Source organism: Colletotrichum navitas (assembly GCF_030913465.1).
Source record: "Colletotrichum navitas strain CBS 125086 chromosome Unknown LY79scaffold_4, whole genome shotgun sequence".
In the NCBI taxonomy this organism is placed as follows: Eukaryota; Fungi; Ascomycota; class Sordariomycetes; order Glomerellales; family Glomerellaceae; genus Colletotrichum; species Colletotrichum navitas.
Window position 1 is genome coordinate 424,548 of NW_026850550.1, and position 24,079 is coordinate 448,626.

Below are 24,079 nucleotides of genomic sequence, written 5' to 3' on the forward strand. Positions count from 1 at the left end.
AGTAAGGTGGCTAAGTAATAGCCTAGGCATCTTCACTGCCTTCAACTTGCATGGCAATGGGATCGCATGAGCGCCACAGATACCAGCTGGCTTCAAGAGCCTACTGTCAACTTCGATTCAAGTAATGATTGTTAGCTTTCCAACTGCAATGAGAGTTTTAGTGACTCCGGAGCTGAGCGACAATATCAATGGCCTTGAATCCTGGAGCAAAGCACCGAAGGCGGCAGTACGTGCCCTCTTAGGATCTCTACGAGCTCTAAAATCTAACGTTTTTGGATATGCATAAAATATTGTTGCAGCCTCTTCAAGAGCTTTTTAAAACACCAACGAACAGAACATATCCTCATCATCATGACTCTCGAGACCCTTGCTGCCAGTGCCTTTGGAGCATGAGGTTGATTTCATCCCACTTTTGCCATCTATAGAGATGTATCAATCCAAGCCAGACCCTGCAACAACTATTCGTCTTACGATTGACCTGGATGGCAACTTCGAATGATAGAGTCCACATCCTCGATAGCCAATGGCCGAATGCCGGCCAGCATCTTGATCTTCTCGGTTCTAAAATGCGATGTCAGTAAGCATGCTGATGCGCGCGACAAAGACCCTATCAAAGCACAGTAGCACTTACACAACTTTAACTTGATCGTCTGGCATGTCCAGGCCAAGTTGGCTCACGCGAGTCTTGACCGCATACCAGCCCGTAAGTCTTGACTCGAAGTGGACGTATCGCGTGATCCCAAAAGTCTTCGGGATTGATGATCTCATAGTTACTGGGGTGGCCCAAGACTCCCATGGCGTGAATACCAGACTTGTGTGTAAAGGCACAGAATCCAGTGATCGGGTTGTTGAAAGGGGTGTTGATCTGCACAGCCTCGGCGACCATGTCTTCCAATTCCCTAATCAAGTGTAGATTGTACTTGCCGGTGACATATTCGCGGTTCTCGACAACCATGCGCGCCATGAAACCGCCGAGGGGCGTGATGCCGTTGCGCTCGCCGATGCCGAGGACTGTGACGTCGATGTGGGTGGCGCCAGCTTCGAGGGCGGTGTAGGCGTTCGCGGTGGCGCAGCCGGTGTCATCATGGAAATGGGTTTCGATATCACAAGCTGGTCTGAAAACGAGACGTTAAAAAAAAAACCCCTCCGTTTGGCTTATTTGTGACATAATCCTTTTTTTGTTGATGTTAATATGGGGAAACTGGTGTCTAGGGCGATGACTCACAGACAACGTCTCGAAGGGTATGTATCAGATCGTAGACCTGACGCGGGTTGGCGCAACCAATGGTGTCTGCAACTCCCACGCGATTGACCCCAATTGTGTCCACGGCCTTGTAGACGGAAAGGATGTCGACGAGATTGGATCGGAAGGAGTCTTCGGTGAAAAATCCGACCTCGAGGCCCCGACACTTGACGTACTCGATGACTTCGATCGCTGCCTTGATGATTTGGGCAACATCCTTGCCGTGAGAATGTTGGCGAAGAAGAGCCGACGTTCCCATCATGGTGTTTCTGCATTAAGCGCTCAGTCTCTGCTGCCGATGCCAGGAAATTGACTGTGGGGTTGCCTTACACTCCGTCAACACCGCATTCTACGGCTACTCGTACATTATCCATGTGGCATCGCAATTAGTCATGTTGGGTGGGCAAGACAAGGCAATGGATGCTGTTGATATATACTCGGGACACTAAGCAAGCAGCTAATAACGGCCAAGGGGATGGTGGCTTGTTGCATCCCGACGTCCTGCAAACTAACAGCCAGGCTACCCCTCTCGGCCCCCTCGGAGTGAGTGTGGAGGAAACGGTCGGTTCCGATTGGCTAGAATGCCAAGTTTCTAGCGTACTAGTACTGCCTGCCCGCCAGCCAGCGTGGCTTGTGGGTACGTACCTACCTACATCCTGGAAGTATTCCCACCTACCTAGGTAGATAGGCAGGCGGCAAGCTGATAGCCCCTTTTTCCTTGTCTTCTTACCTGCGTTGTACGTTGTTGCTTCGGTTCATCTCCTCGACGACCTCCAACCTGAATCACCTCCAACCAGAATCGACGTCTTTCTTGGCTCAAGCGGCGCCGACGAATGAGCGAGCCTGTCAACGTAAGCGTTTGCGCAGCTGCGCAGCCTGCCACGCAACTCCTCCTCATCGCAGACGCGGGCGAAAGTAAACAGCCAACACGAACGAAAAGATGACTCAACGAATAACAAGGCTTGATGCCTTAAGTCTGTTGCACTGTCTAGCCAACTTGGTAAATGAAGCTTGACCTTTGGCTGGACAGCCGCCTAGCAAGAGTAAGTAAGCACTCGGGGTGCTTGGTCCTAAGGGCAGCGGTCGTGGCTAACAACAGGTGTAGCATCTTCTTTCTCCTATTTAGCCTAAACAGGTACCGCCTACACTTCGCACACAGTAGGAACACTACACTACAAGGCAGGCTTACTTTACATCTTGCATATGTACTCCTTTTTTAGGGCAGGTTAATAATAGCACTTGTCTTATTCCTAGTTAACCTTATCCTCCTCCTTTCTTCTTCTTCTGCTTCTTCCTCCTTCTCTTCTTGCATTTGGTCTTATATCTAAAAGGTCAAAGCGAAACCGGAATTGCCCCTTCAAGAGTCCGACCTCTGACTGACTGACTGACTGACTGGCTTACTACCTTCACGTCTCACCGGTATGGCAGGAAGCGGAGTGCCTAGTAAGCCATCCGGAATTCTCCTATCCTATCTAGCTATGTCTTTGGTGCTTTAATGACGGAAGACACAACGTACAATAAGAATCTGCTAACGCATCACCCTCCTAGTCCTAGGCAGCCTCTATGTTTATGCACCTAATCAGCCAGCAGCAATTTTCTTTACTGTTGCCTACGCCATTACCGCTGCTGTCCACATTTGGCAGTGCTAGTAAGCAACCCAGCGTGACCCCGAGTCGCTATATGACCACCATCTCTGACCCGAGAGTTCCCGCCAGCCGCTTCAAGTCTTGGGGACTGCTTGGCTTGCATCCTGTATGCGCGACACTGTTTACTCTCGGATACGGCCTTCGCGTGTGGGGAGCCAACAACTACATGTATATCTCCACCGACAAGACGCCGCTGGCTGTATTCATCGCAAGCCAGATATGCATCTTCGTTGGCCCGTACGTCTCTCGCCATTTGCCTCCGTATCTTCTTCACAAACCTCACCGTTGCTGCCTATAGTCCTTTCCTCGAGCTCGCCAACTACCACGTTCTCGGCCGAGTCTTCCAATATGTCCCCTATGCCTCTCCGTTCAACCCTGGCAGAGTCACCGCCTTCTTCGGCGGGCTTATGGCCCTTGTTGAGGGTCTTAATGCCGCTGGCATCTCCTTGTCCGCCAACGCTAACGCAAAGGAGTCGCCTAAGAAAGCTGGCCACAACCTCATCCTTGTTGCCCTTACCCTCCAGGTTGTCGTTATTTTCGCCTTTGCCTATCTCTCTGTCGCCTTCCACCGCCGGCTCGTCAGGGCTCGCATACCTGCACAGGCCAACCTCGTCAAGTCCACCCTGACGACGCTCTACCTCAGCATGACTCTCATCTTTGTCCGCTGCATATACCGCCTTGTAGAAAACTCGTTAGGAACCACAAGCGTGGATCTCAGCGACATGGAAGCTTTGCTAAAGATGAGCCCTATTCTACGCTACGAATCGTACTTTTACATCTTCGAGGCAAGCCTTATGCTCGTCAACTCCGTCTTGTGGAACGCGCGCCACCCGGGCCCCCATCTCCCCCGGAACACTCACATCTACCTAGCACAGGACGGATCAGAAGTCGAGAGGGATGACGACGGCAGCGACCGACGGCCTCCGCTGCTCACGATGGCTAACACTCTTATGTTTGGCTTGCTTATCCGGGACGATAAACGCCATTCATACGGACGGCAGTCTCACGAGCTCCACCAGGGCACAGCCAGCGATACCCGTGCCAAGCCTACATTCGGGAATGGGTAACAGACCTCTTGGCTTGTTGGGCCGCTTTATTGTTGGATATCACGCACTCGGCCGCGGCAGCTGCCTACTCACATAACTTGCGCTGTCGCTGTACTATACTTGAGCTCTCTGTCATTGTATGCCGCTATCAGAATGGGGGTCGTTTTTTCTTCCTTCCCCCCCCCCCCCCCCCCCCCCCCCTCCTTCCTTTTCCTATTTTGCTTTAATACTAGCAGAAAGAAATCCTAGGAGGAAATATGCTGCTCCGCAGGCAGGCCGGTTAAAGGACATACAAAACTTATTTAGATGAAAAGACTTGTGATGATAGCCACCATAGAACGTTTCCCCTAACTATTCGGTTTGAGCTTCCGATATCCAAGTGTTATTCATCCACTAGACTAGAGAAAGGCGTTAATAATCCGACGCGTGGACACCGCAGGTGTCATCCTTGTTACAACACCAGCCGTACACGACGTTGCAGGTGTAGCCGTTCTCGCCACCGCACGTGCCGTCGGGCGTATTCTCCCTCGTCCATTCAGGCGGTCTCGGTTCGAAGTCGCGAATGGTGCAGTTGCCGGAGAAGCACACGGAGGTGCCGCAGAAGTCGTCGCCGGTGCCGCAGGCGCCGTCCAGGTTGCAGCAGTCGCCCCACTTGCCGGCGCACAGCCGGAGGCCGTGGTCCGGGCCGCAGGTGCCGTCTGTGCTGTACACCCTATCGCCGGCGCAGGCGCCTTCGTAGCAGGTGCCGGCGGATGAATTATAAGACCGCATAATGAGTGATGGATACTGATAACATGGGAAAGTTTAAAGCAGTAGTGAAGGCGTACCGTGCACCCTAGTTATTGGTTTTTTTTGTTTTTATAACTGCTTAATATTTTTGCAATTGTCTAAGTATGTTTGCCCTTTAACGCGTCTACCTTGGTCCCGACGCTGCTTGAAGCAAAGAGATATTACGATTCAATGAAAGGAGGCCCTGTTCATGCTGGCACTTGCTTAATGTCGTACTCATAGTTGAACCCTGCCTGGCATTGCATTGAGCGGACTGTATAGTCTGGACGCTCATGCTCTTTGCCACATACCGTGGATAACAGATCCCTATTAGTCATCACAAGTGTTGCGAACATGTAATTATTTAACTTTCAACATAACAAAAGACTTGTTAGTTGAGAAAGATTCAAGCACATGACCAGTAATCACAGCACAAATCAAGAACAGTCACAGCGTTTACCATCGCATGCGCACGCACCGGTAGCCAAATAAGCATAGTCATGTCTTCAGCAATCTTATTAGTCGTAATAATTGATATTCCGAACGATCAGCCAAATGACTGTTGCCTCCAATCCTTTCTCAACAACCCCAATCATAGAAAAAAAAGGCCATCAAACGCTCTAGTTGGGCCAGGGCTGGCCGCCGGGGTACCAGTCCTGGTTGCCGCAGCGGGCGGGGAAGCCGGGGTTGCTAGGGGGGACGCTGCCGAAGGTGCAGCGGCCGTCGCAACATTGCTCATGGCGCTCGCAAGGCGTGGACCAGGGAAGGCATTGCTGGCGAACTTCGAGGGGAGCTACGGGTGAGTTAGTCCCTGTAGATAAATGGTTCCGGTTTCAAAAATGGACAAGTGCACTACTACTTACGAGTTGTGCTGGGGGCGGCGCTAACGGCGGCGACCATGGCCGTGGCGATGATGGCGAGGGAGAATTTCATCGTGATGGAATGTGAAAGGATATGTTATTATTGAAATGGCACGTAGAGTTGAGATGTTGAAGCGCTGGAGTGGTGGATGAGGGATAAGACGACTTGCTCAATGGAACTGGAGAGCAACGATGCTATTTATGTTATAGACGATTATCGATCTTCGCAGACTGAGTCCAAAAGGTCAAAGTCCGAGTCGGTGACCGAGCCTGAGAAAGCAGGAATATTTGTTTCTTGGCGATGGATACCGCTTCGATGGCATGTCACCTGCGTGATAGTGTTGCTTTCCATCGGCAATGTTTCCCTCTGAAGCTAAGATGACAGGGACGGGCAAGGCGCGCAGTTAAGCGTACCAATTCATCACATTGATACCTTCCGCAACGAGACGAAGCCTCCGGCCCAGTATACCCCGCAAGAACAGCCAGTCACGAGCCAGTTAGACTACTACGTACTGCTGTAACCCCGGCACGCGCCTTACAAGAAAAAGCGCACACTTCAGAGCCTACTACCATAGAGACTATTAGTCCACCTATTTTACAGCTACCATATGAGAATCACGAAATCAAAAATTCTCCCATAGATTAATAATAAATAAACACTGGCTTTTTGCACTTCTAATGGCCATTTTTCTTTTGTATTAAATATGCGTAAGTATTGTGTATACGTTATTGCTATTAGCCCCTTGTCTTAGTACGCTGAAGTGGGCGCTTTTTTCTGCAACCCGTGTGCCAATCACCTTCTATAAGCGACCCTTAATCCGCATATTACCTACCACCATTACCTCCCGGCCAAGTCCGTGGTGGCATGCTTAAGGCCGGGTTTCCTACTCTGGAGGAGCCTTGGTTGGCCACCTTGGTACAGCACGTACTCATATCCCGCAATAGGAAGGGAGTGCATTCAACAGTACGCATCCGGTATGTAGTACTATTTACCCCAAGATGTAGCGTCTGCTTCATACGGGTGTACTGTACCCATCTCGCATAATTAATTGTCTAAACGGACCGTTAATTTCCCACTCTCCACCCTTCCTGTCCTGTCTGTGGTAAATGGAAGTACTTGTGTTAGTTAAGTTCGAATCCTATCGACGTCATATTTTGGGGGTTTTGGCGGAACTTGACTGCTTCTTTCCGTCGGATACAAGTAAATTGATGGCCCTGTTTGTTAGACTGACGGCCCTCTGAGTAAGTCATTCTGTCAGCCTCCGCAAGAAATCGCCCACAACAGCATTTGGGCTTACCCAGTCAATCAGACCATCGGGGTCACAGCGGCCCCACAATAGTTGCGTAACATCGAAAGACCTCGGATTCGAGCGATTGGAGGCAAAGTAGATATCGTCAGCAAGCAAGGTAATACCCCCGCTGCAATAATAGATACGTACGCGCAGCCAGCATTATTCGAACGTCAAGGCCTCAATTGCCGGCAAAAAGGGCGTTTTTTGCATGGGTTATGGACGGGTGTGGTGGCTGGAGGGCCGTCAATATAACGAACAGGGCCGTCAATTTACCTGTATCCCTTTCTGTCTGTTGATCTGCCATGGCTATCCCACAACGGAGCAGTCTCATCCTGGGAAACGATTATCCTCTACCGTAGTCGTCCTGTTAGGCTTAGCTAACATGATGATGGAGTCCAAGGTTAACCCGGCCTAGGATAGACGTTTCTAAGCGAATCAAGCATAACTTGACAGGGATCGGCCGATTGCACACTACCCTAATAGGCAACGCTGCGGTGCATTCGAGCCGTTTGCTGGCAACGGGACCGGGCACAAGACGGACAAGCATACTCAATTTGATGGACTGGTGTTCTCGGACAGTGACTACGAATACGTTCGCAACCAACACGGACATTTTTGGCTGTTTTTGAATTTGGCCCGGCAATTCTGATGGGCAGGCTTGTCGCGGCATGATTAACCAAAGCATCATGCACGCGCCCAAAGAGGCCCGCAAGCAATCTTCTCACCTCTCCCACCATTCGCGGTCGGCTGCTGGCCATCTGGCCTCATAGCTAGTCCTGCTCTTAAGCAGAAAGGACCTGCTAGAGTCTCCTGCAAACCGCTTGACTAGACTACCCAGTGTATTCTGTAGCAGATCCTTGAACTCATATCTGATGGCGGCACAGAATTACTACCATGCTAACCAATCGATTGCAATGCATATTCAAGCTTACAGCAGTCCACTTTCAGCATTAATTGAATGACCAAACTCTGTATGAATAACGTCACTATACGCATTGTGTATGAGCTCGGGTGGTGTTGCATGGCAGACTAACAATAGAATATTTCAGCTCCCAACTGACTCTTTTGCCAGAACCAAGCGCGAATTTCCTCGCCCAAGACAGATAATAAGGTCAAGGAAGGCCATTACGGTAAAAAAGACCACTTCTCCTATGGGCGCTGTACCACGGGTTTCTAGGTTCGTCCCAGATGCTCGTAGCCCTTAATGCAGGCTGGCGGCCATACTGGCTCTGGGGGCTGCTGGAAGGCGACCTCGAGTATGAATTACTACGAAGAAGTGTCTGTTAAATCCTGTATCTCCCCTAGATTGCTGGATAACGCCGGTCTAGATCTGTAAATACGGACTGAAGACCACATAGAACAGTATGCTACCCAGCTCGCTGCGGCGTGGCATAACGGAGAAGTAGTCCGCCCTAAGACGTCAAAGATTGATCCGACGGCACTTTTACCTCCAAGACGAATGCTAATCGGTCATATTATGTTCCGCTCCATCGGTTTTGAGAAACGGAGCCCTCCGGCCCAGGTTGTAGAAGACACTACGAAAGAGGCCCTCCTCGCTCTATCTAGATAGATGATCTGTCACGATAGCTTCATGTATTTTCACCCTCTGGAACAGCTCTGTCAGGTGCTGTATCACGTGGTGTGTCACACTCGTTTGCCTATATATAGGACTTCCCTTTCTTCACTTTCACTTACATAGAATTAAGCCTTCTAGACCCGAACCCTCATGTGCCCTGCTGTGTGCTCTAACTGGTGACATGATCCTACTCCAACAAGCCAAGCACAGAGTACAGTTATAGATGCTCAAACGTCATAAGTCTTTCGCATACGACCATACCCACTGGAAAACTCGGGATCCCGTCCACTCTCCCTACCCAGGTAGTGCCTACCTACCCAGGTAGGTGGCGACCAGACCACGCGACCCACCATGTACGTATCTTTATACTGCCAGGTGCCTGCCTACCTGCTCCCGCACTGTCTATACCTCTCTGCCTACCTAGGTAGGTACCTAAGTAGGTAGATAGATACCTTGAGGCTGCCTCATATTTTTACCTTCTCAACCTACCTCTATAAGAACTATCCTAGGCTGTCTGCAGACTGATTTCAACTTGATAACTTCATCCTCACAACTTTCCAAGTCACATTCTATGTGCTTCTTACCCGTAAGTTTCTTCTATTCATCCCACACCTCATCCCACACCTCATCCCACACCTCATCCCACACCTCATCCCCCTACTCACCTTACTTTCACACCAGTCGCCATGTCTTCCTCATCTGAAGACCAAGGAGCTCTGTACGACCACGAGTGGATCTATTCACGTGGCAGGCGCCTCACACTAGTTTCCCACCGGCCTCTTGCCCCCTACGGCTCGCATGTCTACCCACTACCAGGAACTAAGACAGACATGGAAAACGAAGGGGAGGAGCTTATGTTGTCCGAGGACGAGAAGGCCATGTCGGTCACTCAACTGGTTTTTGCACCCGGCAACGAGCCCCAGAAAGGCAAAACGTTCCAGAACGACAAGAACGCCGAGATGGAGGTTCAGATTGCCGACATGGTTTGCGGCAGCCCGGGTCTCGGCTACAGCCCCGGTCCCCAGAATCTCAAGTGCTACGTCACCAAGGCACCCACAACCTCTCCGATCAAGGGCTACCAATTGCCTACAAAGGGGCAACTTCTTTTTCTGAAAGTGTTCGATCCCCTCTTTTGGTACAAGGCGCTTGGTTATTCGGAAAGTGAGATGAAGGTGACGAGGCTTGCAGACTCGTCGTTCAGCGACGAGTTTGGAGCCTACCAATTCCTCCACGAAAAAGGGCTTGCTCCTTCGACACTACTGCTTTCACACGCACCGGGTACAGCTCCATCGTGCCAGACTTTTTCGGAGGATGGACTGCAAACGTGACGAGTTTGAACGAGAAGTTCTCTAAGAAATCTCGTCCCGTTGCCGTTCTCACACTCGAATACATTGAAGGCGTGTCAATGAAAGGCCTGTTTACGCCCCTTGGCCCTACTCGGGGAACAGTCAATCTGTATCAGGACCAGCCGTCAACACGAAGGAGCTTCGAAACCGACCAAGACCAACGGATGGAGATCCTCTCACAGCTCTTGCACGGCATCGCTTCGCAAGAAAAGCTTGGCCTCGACAATGCTAGGCTTGACCCTATCAACGTCATTTTGACTGTGAAATACTTGAAAAAACCGATGCAAAAGCCGCGAGCGGTTCTGGTGGGCTATGGAGGGTCGATTGTCGACCATCTGCGGACAGAGCCTGTTGAAATGTGGAAGGACTTCCCGAAAAAGGTTCACCCCTTCACACGATTCTCGTGGGAGGTGCTGGAAGATCTAGGTTTTGTAGGTTGGATCCCAACCGAATGGCGTCCAGACAACGACGACGAAGGCGTTTCCTGTGATCTCGATTTGTGGATGCTCAACAAATTCGGTTCCATCAGGAACATAATTAACACAGAGTACACGACGTGGCCCGAAAAGACACCGGAGGCTGAGGAAGCTAGCACCGGGTCCGAGGAAATTGGCACCGGGTCCGGGGAACAGCCTTAGGGGGGCGATTCCTCCAACTCGGCGACTACCTCACACAACCTCCCGGGAGGGAAGACAACGATCTCTAGCGCCTATGCTCAAGGCGCGACCACGCTCCCCACCGAGGTGGAGGCTGTTGTTGAGCAGTCTGACAAGGATGAAGGAGCTGGAGTTGAGCCCCCAGTCGATCCAGTGGCACAGTCGGAACTGTTGGCCGGAATTTCGGGTGGCCACGAAGACTTCTCTCACCCTGGGCCGGGAGATTTGGAATCGGAGCTCAGCCAAATGGCCGAAAACCTGCACGTCGAGGACAATGACCAGAAGTAGAAGACGGACGGCGTTGAGCCGGCGCTTCATCAGATGGAAGAGGGCCGTCGGATCGGAACTTAATGAAACACGATGGTTTTCGGATCAGACTTCGGAAGGGATCGGCCAAAACACCAGAGGAATGAGGAGACATCAATCGGGGGTATCTACAAACCCTGCAGTACCTGTAATTCATAAACAGCGTAGGTAGTCGAGGTTTTCAAGAGGCTCTTTTTGTCGCTGAACATCTAACTTAAGTGTAGTTGCAGACACATCCGTCCCATTAAGTGATAGGTTAGTAGTTTGCGCCAGCCGTTTCCATTTTGTCCCATCCAGGAAACAAAGCCAGCTCCACCACCCTTCCACATAAGCCAAGATCCCATGTTATATCAAACGTGGCATTATTCTCTGCCAAGACAATATGAAAGGTTAGAAAGGGTGCTTGCCCTTGCCGACTTCCCCCAAAACATTGGCCAAGAGTTGTGACTACACTGTACGATCAAGTCGTCCAGACAACGTGTAACATACTGCATATCAACGTGGATTATGGATTATATAGCACACCGGGTCGACGACAAGCCATTCGAAAACAACACCAGACATGAGAACACTCGCAGGCTGCCGGTAGACCACAAATGGACCGCGGTACCTTGACAAGTATGGCCCAACCCAAAGAGTCCACAGCGCAAAGCCTGCTTTGAAATAGAACGACAGCCGTCCATACAGGTTAGAACCAGGTAGGTGCCTGCCTACCTTGGCCAAATGCGAGCCAATCCAACTATTAAATATTACTAAAATATAGATTTTGTATTTTGTTACCTAAAAAACCTAAATTTATATAAGCGTTATATTTATGTAGTATAAGCGTATAGACTAAAAAAATAAGTTTTAGACACTGCTAATGCAACAGACTGTACCCTTAGGATCTAGGCGCTGGGACGACACATCTGCGTATGCAGATGAGTTGTCGGCAACAGAACTTGAGCCTGAGAGCGCTACAACTCTCGCCCTCCTCCCGGCATTTGGGCCTGCCACGTTCCTGCAGACGGTTCAGCGCATCAGCAGCAGCAACATAGGACTCAGATGGACCATCATTGTCAGCAGCTGCGACGTGGGATTCAGGTAGCCCATTCATGTTTGGTGGAGTGGCGACAACGCCTGTGGCGAGTACGACGATGGACAAAAGTGCAGAAGGCTTCATGACTGCAGTAGAGCAATGGAGAGGAGGGTTGAGGATAGGCAATAAATATTGAATAGTTAAAATGGAGTGATGAATGAATAAATAAGGTAGCTGATAAGAATGTAAGGCTGAGAAAATAGAGAGAAGATAAGACTATATATTTTTGTAAAAAGGGTACTTTGTAAGTATCCTTGATTATGCTTCTAATCTATTAATTTGTAATTAGTTCAAACTAAGAAATATATAAGAATTAGATACAAGCAATATAAAAAAAGGAAAAAAAGGAAAAAGGGGGGGGGAAAAGTTAGTAAAGTATATAGAATAAAAGTTTAACTTTTATTATTAGAACTAATTCTACCTACTATATATATATATATATATATTATAACTACTACTACAAGAATTACTGCTTAAATTACTGCTAGAATTACTGCTTCTACTTTATATTTATAGGTCTTATATATATCTATTCATATATACGCATAGTAAGCTGTGCACCTTAAGCCCCTTACTAATTTCCTAACAGTGTTTTCGCGTGCAGCCCAGCCAGAAACACTCCACTTTTCTGAAGGTGCTCAGCTCACTATGATGCGCAGCTCACTATGCGTGTACGTTATTACAAAAATAGAGCTTTTGTACTGGGCCGTCTTTATGTAGTAATAAACAGAAGAGGAGTCTTCTTAATATCAGACGACCTCTAATAGGTAAGTAGAATAATAGGATAACAGACCTTTTTTAGCTAGTGCGGGTATTCCGCCTAGACTTTCATTATTGCTGTAGGTTAACGTCGCAACCAAATCCAAATTGCCACCGCTATTTCTTTCGGGGACGCGCCCAACAAAATGAATCTAATTAGTCAAAGCACCCACTTTCCGAGCACCCCGACATTGCGATCATGCATCTCCACCCCTAACCACCCAACCCCTTCATATATACTGTAACCACTTTTACAGTTTTCATCCAAATGGCTTCATTTTTTTCACCATCTATTTACTGCCCTATGGCTGGGTATATCGAATCTGAGATCGCTTGGGCAACAGATGCCGTCACTGCTGGCGGCAGTATACGCTAGGCAGCTAGGATCTATGGCATCCCTTTCACCACTCCAGAACCGTCTGTCTGGTTCGCTACAGTTTATGTGGGTAATGACACACGCCTCTTGTGTATTTTATTATACACTCCTAAATTCGGAGGAGCTCAAGTTCCCAGGATGGCAAGAAGAGCAAGCCAAACGAGACCTAGAGCAACATCCGGAGCCTGTCAAGTGTCGGGGGCGACAGCCCAAGTAAGGAGTTCGTAGGAGCCCACGGCCAAAGAACAAGGCCATGACCATTGAAAACACGTGAAGGGTCCTCGTGACAGGAATGCAATCGAGTCTCTCATCTCTACCTCAATAAAAATGGACCGTGTCCAGTGAGCTATACAAACCTCCACGCACCAGACAGGCCTGGGTGGTTCTTTTTTTTCATCATCTTTACATTTTGACTTCAAACCCGCCCTCGCAGATTACTTCTTAGATTTCAACGTTGACTCCCCTATGCCTTGAGGATCTTGGTCAGTTCCGTGACGATGGCATCGCCGACCTCCTGGGTGCCGGCGTTGCCACCAAGGTCCTTTGTCCTTATACCGTTGTCGATGACGGCCTTGACGGCATCTTCGACGGCCTTGGCCTCCTTGGGCAGGTTAAGGGAGTAGCGCAGCATCATGGCGACAGAGAGGACCGTACCAATGGGGTTGACGACGCCCTTGCCGGAGATATCGGGGGCGGAGCCTGCATATCGTTAGCACATTCGGAATGAGATGATGGTAGAGTTTAGGGCCGACGTACCGTGGATGGGCTCGTAGATACCGTTGCACTTGCCCTTGCCGTCGGGAATGCCGCTCAGGCTGGCACTGGGCAGCAGACCGATGCTGCCGGGGATGACACTCGCCTCGTCGGAGATGATGTCACCAAACAGGTTGCTCGTAACAACGACACCGTTCAGCGCGCGGGGGCTCTTGACGAGCAGCATGGCGGCGGAGTCGATGAGCTGGTGCTCGATCTTGAGCTGAGGAAACTCTCGCTCGAACAACTCCGTAATGACCTTGCGCCACAGTCTACTCGTCGCCAGAACGTTGGCCTTGTCCAAGCTCCACACCGTCTTCTCGCCGCGGGCAATGGCAAGGAAGCCCGCCAGGCGGCCAATCCGCTCAACCTCCTCGCGCGAGTACGGCTCGCTGTCCCAGGCCTTGCCGTCGCCCGTGTCCTCCTTGCGCTCGCCAAAGTAGATACCGCCCGTCAATTCCCGGACGATGACCATGTCGGTGCCGCGGCAGACCTCGGCCTTGAGTGGAGAAAAGTCGACGAGGGCCTCGGAGGCGAAACTGCAGGGGCGCAGGTTACCGTAGGTGCCCATCTCCTTGCGAAGCTTGAGAAGGCCCTGCTCCGGGCGGATGGCGCCGGTACCCCATTTCGGGCCGCCGATCGCGCCGAGAAGAACGGCATCGGCTCCGTTGGCGGCGGCGAGGGCTTCGTCAGTGAGAGGGGATCCGGTGGCGTCGATAGAGGCCTGTTCGGGTGTGCTGCCGTCAGTGCGCGCTCCTCAATTGGGTCATCTGTTGGGCGCGGTCGGGTGGATTGCTTGGGACTTACACCGCCGAGGAGGTGATCCTGCAAGTTGAACTTGCCGGCCGAAGGGCTGTTGGCCTCAATTGTCTTTAACACCTAGGAAAGACGAGAAGCAATCAGTCTCATGATGCATGCCTTTCCGTTGACGGCTGAATCCATCGGCGTACCTTGACAGCCTCCGCGACGACCTAGAATAGGGTTTGATTAGCTTTCTTGCCCCCTCATCTCCTTGCGTCTGCCGAGCGAGACTCCTGTCAGGCTCACCTCGGGACCACAGTGGTCGCCAGCAAACACGACAATGTTGTGCGTCGCCATGTTGAATATGATTTGGGAGGGAATGGGCGTTCTTGGGGGAGGCTTCTAAACAAAAAGGGGGTATCTGCGCAATGGGAGAAGGAAGGTTGACGAGGAGAGAAAGTGCGAACAGCGAACAGCGAACACCTTGCACCGATAACCTAAACAGATGAGCGGCGGCCCCGCATCCCACACAAGATTTAAAAAGTGCAGGCCCGGCCTCAACCCCGCCTTCCGAAGTCGGAGGCCTAGGGAGCTGCGAGCTCAGCTTTTGCCCCGCAGCCCCAAACACCCCGCAAAGCTTCGGAGCTTAGTTCGGCTTCTGTCGGCGCCCGGTCGTTCCGGTTTCCACAAATTCGTCTTCTTCCGTCCACCTCATCCGACGACGACCATTACTATGTACGTAGGGTGGATTCGGGCAGAGCGGCACAAGCCAACGACCTGCCGCTGGTGTTACCGGGATTCGTTTTCCGTCCCAAGACAGAACACATCTGCTGAACATTGATCTCATCACAGCTCGTCTTGCCCATCTGACGCTACCTGTGCCATCGTCACTTTACCTCAGAGTGCCTCGGAGCGAATTCTCAGCATCATTTCATTTGTTATTTATCATTAAGCCGCAAGTTTGTACTCGGGTATCATATGTACTCATCAATATCCAAGATGATTTGATGGCGGATCGCCCCGTTCTCTTTCTAGACTTTTTGTTCTTCTTTTCCTTGCGTACCATCATTGACTTTGTCGCATCTGGTCATTATCGTTCAGCTCGACCGCAGCCATGGATTATCGGAACGATTTGCGAGCCAAAGGGCTTGCCCCTGATGGACCTAGCGCCGGGCCACTGCCGCGCAGCCGACCACCTCGCATATTGGGCGTGTTCGAACAGAAAGCACAGATATATACAGTCGGGAGCGTCCGCCTGGAGATGTTGATGCACAAACCATGAAGCCACATTTCGCAAGATTCGCTGTCCGACTGTCAGTCCCGGTCAAAGTAAAAAAATGCCTGTGGAGGCTGGCTGGAATGGATCGGGCAACATACCATTGGACCATGTACTCTCCTTGTTTATTTGCTCCGCTCCGACAAACGCACCGAATGTTATAGGTCGCCTTTGTTGGAGACGGAAGGCTGACTTCGGTGAATGCTGTCGGCGACACCAGGCCCCCGTGGCTGTCTTGAAAACTGCCGGACGCAAACAGCTGTGACGCTTGGATAGACGGGGCCTGCGGCCCTCGCCTCTGCCTGTTCTCGACCAGCTTTCGTAGTTCGCTTGCTGCGTCGCCACCCTTTCCTTGCGGCTCGTGCATAACGGTCTCTGCTTCACTCTCGGCGTCATGTTGCGAGACTGACGCACCAAGGCTGCTCGAGCTGTGTTCGCTGACACTTCTTCTGGATGAGTGGAAGACAGAAGCGGAAGATGTTCTTCGAGGGTCGGGTAGTGCGAAAGAGGTGTTCCGGCTGGGGATGATGATTGGCTCGTCGTCTGTTGAAGAGTCGTCGTCGTCGTCCGATTCCCAGCTCTTCTCCCTCCGCGGCATCTCCCGGGTTACCGGTCTTCTCTGCGTGTTACTGGCCATTGAGTCGTCCACCACCATGGTGGCCTCTGCTCTTGCTCTGCCTTTCGAGTCAATAGTGAACTTGACAGCGGTCCGCGTGCGCGGGGGGGTTGCCTCGGGTATCGAGGTCAGGCCAGAAGTGCGAGAATGGTTCTGTTTGAGAGGCGATGTCCTACCGGAGGGACGGCTCGGTGGCCGGCCCGGGCCAAATGCTGGTCCGTTGGTGGCCTGCGGTCTTGGTTGTATGGCCGGGGCGAGTTTGGGCAAAGCTGCCTTTGCCAATCCGCGGCGCCCTCGGTTATCGCTGACGCTGCGCTGCAGGCCGTTTGAGCGGCCGTGTGACTTGGCAGTCGAGTTTACGGATGTATTGCCGGTTGCTCTACCAGGTCCCAACTCCTTCGTACTGAAAGAACGCCGAATGTCGTTGTGCATTGGTGCTCTGGATTGAGATTCAGCAGCAGCAGCTAAGGCGAACTGGGCCGAGCCTTGCGTCATGGGAATGGCGGTGTTCATGCTAGAAGACGACGGTCGGCCAAATAGCAGGCCCGGATCAACTCCGCCCGGGCTCCCGAGGCCAAAGGGGTCGTCCACCGATGTCGAGAACGAGGTCGATGCCATCGACATGTCTGCTGAGGCAGAATGAATAGCATGCATGGCAGGCTTAGGAGCCAAAGGCCGAGTCCGCTTGGTGGGCTGAGAGCTCTCCTGGCTACTTGGGGGTGGCAGAGCACTTGCCTCCTGGAACATTTGCGAAGCGTCGAACGACGGCATGTGGCGGTGGCCTGAGTTGTGGAATACATTGGGGCCAAAAGAAAAGTCGATATCCATTCCTGACATGTCTGCACTCGGATCCCAAAAGCTTGCAGAGCCGTTTGCCGGACCGGTCAAGGGAAACCCGAACATATCGGTGGCGTTCACAAAGGCCGCTGCCATATTGGGGTGTTGTGGGGTCCCGGAAAAATCTGGCTGGCCGTAGCCGTGATCATTTTGCATATTGTCGGCCTGGAGCTTTGAAACCAGTTTCCGGCCACCTTTGTGGGAAGACGGAGGAGGAGTGGCCGTTTGCCCGTTCAGATCCGCGATGCTCTCCCTGCCTTTGGACTTTTCTGACACCGTGCCCTGCGATGCGGTTTCTGGTTTCGGCGGCCCGCCCTCTTGGCCAGGAAGCTCGGGTTCTTCGTTCGGAGGTTTGGGAGAGGAAGGCAGTCGTTGAGCGGCAGCAACTGGCGGCAAGGATAGGCTGGGATTGGGCGAGAAATGGTTGGCATGTGTTGCTATCTGTGCAGCAAGGCTCTCGGCGGACAAGGGCCTCTCCAGGGTGGCCGAAGGGGGATACGTAGTGGTGGTAAAGTCGGGGAAAGAGCCCGGAGAAGCTCGAAGGTTTCCGGGGGTTGTATCGAAGACGGAGTATTCCTCTGCAAAGCGAGGCGTCCAACCGCCAGCGTCGTCAAAGTGGCCTTGTCGCTGTTTGGGGGTCTCGAAGACGGGACTCGGGAATGTGGCCGAGGTGGGAGTCTGTTTGGGTGTGGGCGATTGAGCGTTTGGGTTTCCAAAGCTACAAACGATTCCAGGTTAGCCAAGGAGGTTCTGGCAGGAAAGCCGGCCTGTTGATCTTGCGGCCTGCTGGGAGGCAGAAGACCAACGTGAACGGGGTAGGCTGGTTGAAATCTTGCCTGGACGCCAACTGATCCCCACTCATAGCAGTTCTACTGTAGTTCACACAACCCTAACTCAACATAACGTGAACCACCGTCACCAAGCAGAGTTATCGCGTTTCGAAGATGCTGAGGGGTTCCGAACAAGGCCAGAGAACGCCCAAGGGTCGCAATCGGGTTGGAGGCGAGCGTAGGCAGGGCGGCGTGAAGTCGATGGATCGGCTCGTGAATGTAGATATGTGGGGCTGCCCGGGGTCGTATATCATTCATTGATCATTACAGGAAGGTCGAAGACGGTAGAGTCATCAACAGGAAAATAAAGCGAGGGACGAAGAAGGACTTGTGTGAACAGCAGCGTTTCCAAGTACCTAATCCGAGGCAGGGTGGCTGGGAGTCGAGGGGGCGGTTTGCGGTTTGCAGGCAGGGAGGTCCGTGAGGCCAGGAGACACAGCGAGCGCAAGCGTACCAGTGGAAAAGAGGATACAGGAGAAGAAGGAAATCTAGTCGTCAGAGTCGCGAGACAGCAGAGCAACAGCCTTGGCCGTAATACTAGGCATGCACAGCGCAGAATCGGAGGTTGCTGCAGCACGAAAGGAAGGGGGGGGGAGGAGGAAAGGAACGTCCAAGGGCCAATGATTGACCGTGAGAAGAAGAAGAATGAGAGAAGGTAGCAATAGCAACTACAGAGAACCGCAGGCAGTTGCAAGAGCAGGTGTGTAGAGCAGCAGTTGACAGTAGCCGCACCTTGCTGTGAAGAGGCGTATGTAACCTCAGGACGGCGCACAACGGTACGTAGAGAGACACAGCGAGGCAGAGACGGGGTTTTCCCCTTCCCCTTCCCCTCGTTGGAGACGTGTTGATGCTTGGTAAATTTTTTTGATAGGTGTGCACGGGTACATGAGGTGAGGTACCTCGAGTTAAGGCAATCCGGTGGTACCTATCTTGGTGGCTGGTGCGTTCTATTGGCGGAGGACGACGGGATAGGAGCACTGTCCAGCGGAGCACAGCGCACCTGGTGTGACTGGACTGCCCACCATCCGTGATAAGCTACAGGCTCTGCTGGGGCTTCCCGGGGAACGGCGGTTGCTCGTTAGGTTGAAGGTTCAGTCAATTAAACGAGGAGACGTTTGCTTCTTGACCTCGTTCGCCCTCCTCCCGTCCGTTGTTTCTCTATTCCTTCGACATCGAAGCCACCTGCGTCGGCAGATGACAGCAGCCGCCATGACATGACGCCCCTTAACGGCGTTGGCTGCTTCTAGACTCCCCCCCGATGCAGTTTGAGCGGAAACCGACTCTCCAGGACCATAGGCGTGGCTCAGGCAGGCAGCGAGTAGTGGGAAGCCACGCTTGGAACCGTTGATGGCCGAATCATCATGAGCGCACTGGCGCTGACAGCGAGATGTTTCCGCCTGAGGGGTGCCAGAATCACAGCCGGCTCTCGCACAGATGATGACGCTGTGGTGCAGTGATGGCACGTCAAGGTCCTCCTGGAGGAAACAGCAGCGCGTACTCGGGGTTTCAAGGTTCGCAACGATCGGATGATGAGTGGGATGTACGAATACCAGTCAGTACATGGCAATCAGCTTTTCAGCCAGCCAACGTGGAATTACAAACTAGCGTCTGCGAATCAACGCACCCAAGGCAAGGGCAACCAACTAATGGCGCAATCCGCAGCAGAGAGCCGGGCCTAGCCAAGGGCATGATGCTTCGACCCGGGTAGCTCACAAGTACCAACTGTTACTGCTGCTGTTGCCGCGGTAGGGAGACGGTCGATGGCAGGGAAATGCGATGAACTCTAGGGGCTGAAGAAAGGGCTTGCTCCAAGGATGTTCCTGTGTGGAATGGGCTTATTTTTTTTTTTTTTTTTTTTTTTTTTTGGAGGGAGGGGGGGGCCTGCGGCCAAGACATGCAAATCAGCACCTGTCCAACCACATGGGAATTGTTCTGACCGGAGAGAGACTCGGTGACATGCGGTCGGTCCATCACTGGCGTTGCCTTACAGTCAATCGAAGGCGGCGTCTCGGAGCCGCTGTGCCTGGTTCTGTTTCATCGGGACGGTGCTAGGCCGAACATCAATTGCTGAGCCGGTTGCTGGTTGCAACGGCTCGGCTGCAGGGCAAGCGAATTGCCCAAATGTGATGGGAAGGGATGGATCGTCTGCAGAGTCATGCAAGGTACTTGGCCAAGCCAGAGGCAGCCATATCTTCCGCAACTGCACAAGGCGAGTGGGGAAGCCAGATACCTACTCCCCGTATACATATACCTACTTACCTACTACTTACTTACCTACCTAGGTAGGTAGGCCAGGTAAGCACAGGGAGAGGGACTCCCCGCAGGCAGGGAGAGGCAGGCAGGGACGACCTGCAGAGCGCCATCCATCCTCAACTCGGCTGCAATCCTGCGCCAACCTGCTAATGAATGTACCGTACGGAACTCGGTATACAGCCAGCCAGGAATGTCTGTCTGGCCAGCTGATGACAGGCCTCACCAGGAACGATAGCCGTCATCAGCAGCAATTAGTTGCAGGATGAAGTAACTACCTAGCCATTTGGATAATCATCCCCGCTCAACAACCATCAATTATCCATCCGTATCCGTACACTGCCTCACAACCACACACACACTCGTGGCGTCATCCCACGGCCTCGAGGGACGACCGACCCGGCAACCCCCAGAATCGCCCCGTCCCCAAGACGACTCCCTTGCCGGACTGGCCATCAAGACCTCCGACGCATGCAAGCGGCGTGTGTGAGTCAACACGGCGCTGCGCTACCGATACTAGCCCCGTCCGTCGTGCTCTCTCGCGACACGCTGCACCTTATCGCATCGTAAAGCACCTGTGTATGCGCCGATCCAACAGGACAAGTACGAGCGGCGAGTGCTGGATCAGGGAACTCGTTTTGTTTGGTTGCCGAATCAACCCCCGCCATCGTGTCACTCGACAAGCTCCTCGTGGTGATGCCACTTACGAAGGATGAGCCCTTGCTGACGTTCCCGCTCTGGCAAAAATGAATCAAGCCAAAGGCCGTCATCAGTCGAAAGGGTCCCCACTGTTTCGGAGGTGGCTGCAAGTAGCTTCAGCTGTGCCTGGCCAGGGGCTTCTCCCCTACCACCGCAATGAGACCTTGCGGGAGCAACTTCGCATCCTCCAACCCGGGATGGATTGATTGGAAAGACAACGTAGGCAATGAGGCCCTCTGTCAGATACCAATGGAGCGCTGAGGCGTTTGCCTTTGCAGTAGGACAAGGAGCCTCTTATCAACAATCGTCTCATTTCCCACGACGGCAGAATGTCAAGGGGAACTCAAGCCTCTGCCGAACAGGTCGACCAAAGGGGCAGAGTGAGACACTTTGCCGGCCGCTCAAGCATCAACACGGGTTATCAATCGGACCCGTAGCTGACCCCTTACCCTTTCTTCGCGCTTCAACCTCCTTTCGGCAACTGGCTTCGCATCCCGAAGGGGCCCACGTACCCCTTAACTACTTCGGCAGGATGCCGATGCGCAGCGGGCATCTCACAAGTTGTTGGCAATCTCTGGTAAGGCGGTTCGCAAGGCCTCCAATGACGCCTGAGGGGTTCGAGTGTTCAAATATAGCCGGTTAGTCTTGTACGAACCACGGAGTACACAAAAATGGCGAGCAGTCTGTTCGGACGCTTCGTGGTGCGGACTGCGGTATCCGGGTGCCGCGCCGTCCCACCTCTCTTTATCCATGACATCGCCAAGGGCAGCATCATGCTCAGCCCTCTATCCGTTTCCTTCTCGAGAATCAGGGAAATCGGCAAATGGTCAGCTTTCGCTCAGTCCTCGCAATGGCCGCCCATTGTGACACTCACGAGCAAAACAAAAGGGAGGCGGTACCACAATACCAATACAATGGCTACGCAAGGCGGTTGGGGCCTCCTGTCACTTCTCACCACTCATGTCAGAGTTACGAGCGCGGACTTGGCCTGACAGAACAAATTAGCGCAGAGATCCAGTGCCTTTCCGCGGCTAGTCACAGAGTTGCCCTCCAGTTCTCCTGCTCAACACTCGTCGTGGTGTGTTATAATTGGTAACGGGACTGCACTCAACGGCCATGTCCCAAACTCAAGTTGCGCAACTCCAGAGGCCAATATGCCTGACTGTTAAAAGGCGGTGCACGGAACAATGATTGTTGGCTTGGCTTTTGGAGAACGTCAGAGTTCCAAGCGCCTGACGTGTAGTTAGCGCCACCGGACGAACTTTCATGGCGAGAGCATACTGGCAGGCGCATGAGCCGCACCTCAGCAAAGAATTCGGCAGTCTCCGTGCCAGTTGTCGTGTCGCTAGCCGGATAGGTAGTATTCCAGGCAGAGTTGTTGCGATGACCATTCGCCGAAGCACCATAGCCGCCGCAGAAGAGTTCAAATCATGCCGTAATATGCAGGTATCAGACGAAATAGTGTTTAGCTGAACGGGGCAAGGAGGACATCGGACGGTCCGGTGTCTACACACACAATTAGCGGCCGGTCGCTTCTGGAGGCTGGAGTTAATTGGGTTCGCTCGGCACTGCTACGATTGGCGGGCCATTGGTCCCCATCTTTTATCAACACCATCATCATCATCATTGCCGCGGGCTATCATCTCCGACGTTGGGCATGAAGTGATGCTGGCCAGATGCCGACAACGAAACATCCCTCCCGCCACCTTGCTGCATATGCGGAGCCATTTGAGCCACTTTAGGCAGTTGAGGACAGCAGACCGGCTCGAAAAACAAAGCCCCATCAATAAGTCCATCCAGGGAACCACATAGTAGAAAAACATGGAACTAAGTAAAGAAACCATCAATCGAATCGATTGGCTGTCACTACTTCATGACAGCTGCCATGTGTGTGGTAGAGAGCTGCGTAAGCAAATGCTGTTGCCGGCCTGTCATTGGCCCATCGTCGCTGCAGCTGCAAGGGGTTTTTGAGTGGTTGCAGTTGAATGTCATTGGGTGATGAGACCTGGGTAGGCACTAAACCTACACCAGCTTGTCTTATATCACGAAGTACCTCCAAGTCTGCCCACTCATTATGGCCATACAGGTATTGTGCTAACTTTCGACATGCTGGAAGGTATCAATGGAAGTAGTGGGAGCCTTTTCGGCGCACCAGAAGCCGCCCTTTTCAATAGCAGTCGGGTCCCTGCCGTCCCCCGAAACCCCGCTTCTTCGCGAGACCGGGCGGCACCATCCAAGACCTCAACAGTGGCAGGTGGGTGCCCTCGAGTTTCTGCTCAGGGGGTCGGCCGGGGCGTGGCATCGACGCCGACTTCCTCGCCAGCCGTTCCCGACATGAGCGATTACCCCCTTTTCTTCTGCTCCTGGCCCATCCCGTCCGTGTCATCCGCGCCCATCCGCACCGACAGGGCTTAACGAAAAAGCCAGGATACGACTTCGCGCCACCAGCGCACAGAACGGACATCGCCAGCGGGGGGGGGGGGGGGGGGGGGGGTGGATGAGGATGGGCTGCACGGCGGACGAAAGAAGGCGCGCAGCAATACCTACCACGGCCTTGGAACCATCTCAGCCGTACCCGGTTTTTTGCGTCATCCTGTTCCGCTGTAAATTAGGTACGTCCGTAGGGCGAGAATAAACACGATCGTCCGCCTATCGCCTGTTCGGTCCGCCAGATGCCGCCATACGAATGGTACATTACGGATACTACATACGTCGAGGAGGGAGAGCCTGTGCGCCGACCCCTCGGATACATAATGGCGGGGTCTCCCAGCCGAGACGCATGAATCTGGGAAATTGGAGAGAGCCGGGCCTCCCCTCCTCTGGCATCGCCCGCCGCCGTCGCGGACAGAAACCATTTGCGGCTTCTCTTGCCCAAATGGATCGTCTTGGTTCCGGGATACCCGTCGGATCGAAACAACCATCTTTGGCAAAGAAAGACGGAGAGGCGCCACAGGGGTGGGCAAGAAAGGTTTTGCAAAGTGGTTTCCTGGAAGAAGCCCAGGGGTGGGAGAGGGGATCGCCTAACGGGCCTTCTTCATGAGTTGTGATGGAAGGGCTAGTCTCCGGCGCCGAGTCCTCTCGCCCGGGACTGCCGTCCTCCATCGAAACAAGAGCTTGTTGCAGCC

At 52.7% G+C, this 24,079-nt stretch overlaps 10 protein-coding genes across 10 annotated transcripts; 4 read left to right on the plus strand and 6 right to left on the minus strand.

Annotated features, from left to right (window-relative positions):
- Positions 1 to 467: 467 nt before the first annotated feature.
- Positions 468 to 1,617, minus strand: LY79DRAFT_586675 (homocitrate synthase mitochondrial precursor; the record flags this gene model as incomplete). Its single annotated transcript, XM_060560675.1, has 5 exons — positions 468 to 561; positions 632 to 747; positions 791 to 1,110; positions 1,226 to 1,512; positions 1,574 to 1,617. 5 exons carry the CDS (start codon positions 1,615 to 1,617, stop codon positions 468 to 470), a joined length of 861 nt encoding a protein of 286 aa, XP_060419328.1.
- An 817-nt stretch (positions 1,618 to 2,434) lies between these two features.
- LY79DRAFT_251198 (RTA1 domain-containing protein) lies at positions 2,435 to 3,990 on the plus strand. The gene is made up of 4 exons (XM_060551858.1): positions 2,435 to 2,686; positions 2,792 to 2,891; positions 2,959 to 3,126; positions 3,188 to 3,990. Exons 1-4 carry the CDS (start codon positions 2,665 to 2,667, stop codon positions 3,954 to 3,956), a joined length of 1,059 nt encoding a protein of 352 aa, XP_060419329.1. The 5' UTR covers positions 2,435 to 2,664; the 3' UTR covers positions 3,957 to 3,990.
- Positions 3,991 to 4,346: 356 nt separating this feature from the next.
- LY79DRAFT_665810 (uncharacterized protein) lies at positions 4,347 to 4,706 on the minus strand (the record flags this gene model as incomplete). Its single annotated transcript, XM_060563124.1, has 1 exon — positions 4,347 to 4,706. The coding sequence occupies one exon, from the start codon at positions 4,704 to 4,706 to the stop codon at positions 4,347 to 4,349; it is 360 nt and encodes a 119-aa protein (XP_060419330.1).
- Positions 4,707 to 5,323: 617 nt separating this feature from the next.
- LY79DRAFT_665811 (uncharacterized protein) lies at positions 5,324 to 5,636 on the minus strand (the record flags this gene model as incomplete). The annotated part of the gene is made up of 2 exons (XM_060563125.1): positions 5,324 to 5,496; positions 5,567 to 5,636. The coding sequence occupies 2 exons, from the start codon at positions 5,634 to 5,636 to the stop codon at positions 5,324 to 5,326; spliced, it is 243 nt and encodes an 80-aa protein (XP_060419331.1).
- A 3,481-nt stretch (positions 5,637 to 9,117) lies between these two features.
- On the plus strand, positions 9,118 to 10,415 carry LY79DRAFT_586677 (uncharacterized protein; the record flags this gene model as incomplete). The annotated part of the gene is made up of 2 exons (XM_060560676.1): positions 9,118 to 9,709; positions 9,730 to 10,415. The coding sequence occupies 2 exons, from the start codon at positions 9,118 to 9,120 to the stop codon at positions 10,413 to 10,415; spliced, it is 1,278 nt and encodes a 425-aa protein (XP_060419332.1).
- Positions 10,416 to 13,415: 3,000 nt separating this feature from the next.
- On the minus strand, positions 13,416 to 14,803 carry LY79DRAFT_505834 (3-isopropylmalate dehydrogenase; the record flags this gene model as incomplete). Its single annotated transcript, XM_060553662.1, has 5 exons — positions 13,416 to 13,651; positions 13,709 to 14,429; positions 14,513 to 14,584; positions 14,656 to 14,676; positions 14,753 to 14,803. The coding sequence occupies 5 exons, from the start codon at positions 14,801 to 14,803 to the stop codon at positions 13,416 to 13,418; spliced, it is 1,101 nt and encodes a 366-aa protein (XP_060419333.1).
- Positions 14,804 to 15,565: 762 nt separating this feature from the next.
- Positions 15,566 to 18,037, minus strand: LY79DRAFT_586678 (PHD-finger domain-containing protein; the record flags this gene model as incomplete). Its single annotated transcript, XM_060560677.1, has 3 exons — positions 15,566 to 15,749; positions 15,824 to 17,893; positions 17,982 to 18,037. The coding sequence occupies 3 exons, from the start codon at positions 18,035 to 18,037 to the stop codon at positions 15,566 to 15,568; spliced, it is 2,310 nt and encodes a 769-aa protein (XP_060419334.1).
- Positions 18,038 to 21,422: 3,385 nt separating this feature from the next.
- Positions 21,423 to 22,014, plus strand: LY79DRAFT_251334 (uncharacterized protein). The gene has a single exon (XM_060551860.1). It carries the CDS (start codon positions 21,626 to 21,628, stop codon positions 21,944 to 21,946), a length of 321 nt encoding a protein of 106 aa, XP_060419335.1. The 5' UTR covers positions 21,423 to 21,625; the 3' UTR covers positions 21,947 to 22,014.
- Positions 22,015 to 22,442: 428 nt separating this feature from the next.
- On the minus strand, positions 22,443 to 22,929 carry LY79DRAFT_251326 (uncharacterized protein). The gene has a single exon (XM_060551859.1). It carries the CDS (start codon positions 22,796 to 22,798, stop codon positions 22,526 to 22,528), a length of 273 nt encoding a protein of 90 aa, XP_060419336.1. The 5' UTR covers positions 22,799 to 22,929; the 3' UTR covers positions 22,443 to 22,525.
- A 90-nt stretch (positions 22,930 to 23,019) lies between these two features.
- Positions 23,020 to 23,430, plus strand: LY79DRAFT_537780 (uncharacterized protein). The gene has a single exon (XM_060556693.1). The coding sequence runs from the start codon at positions 23,061 to 23,063 to the stop codon at positions 23,367 to 23,369; it is 309 nt and encodes a 102-aa protein (XP_060419337.1). The 5' UTR covers positions 23,020 to 23,060; the 3' UTR covers positions 23,370 to 23,430.
- The last annotated feature ends 649 nt before the right edge of the window (positions 23,431 to 24,079 follow it).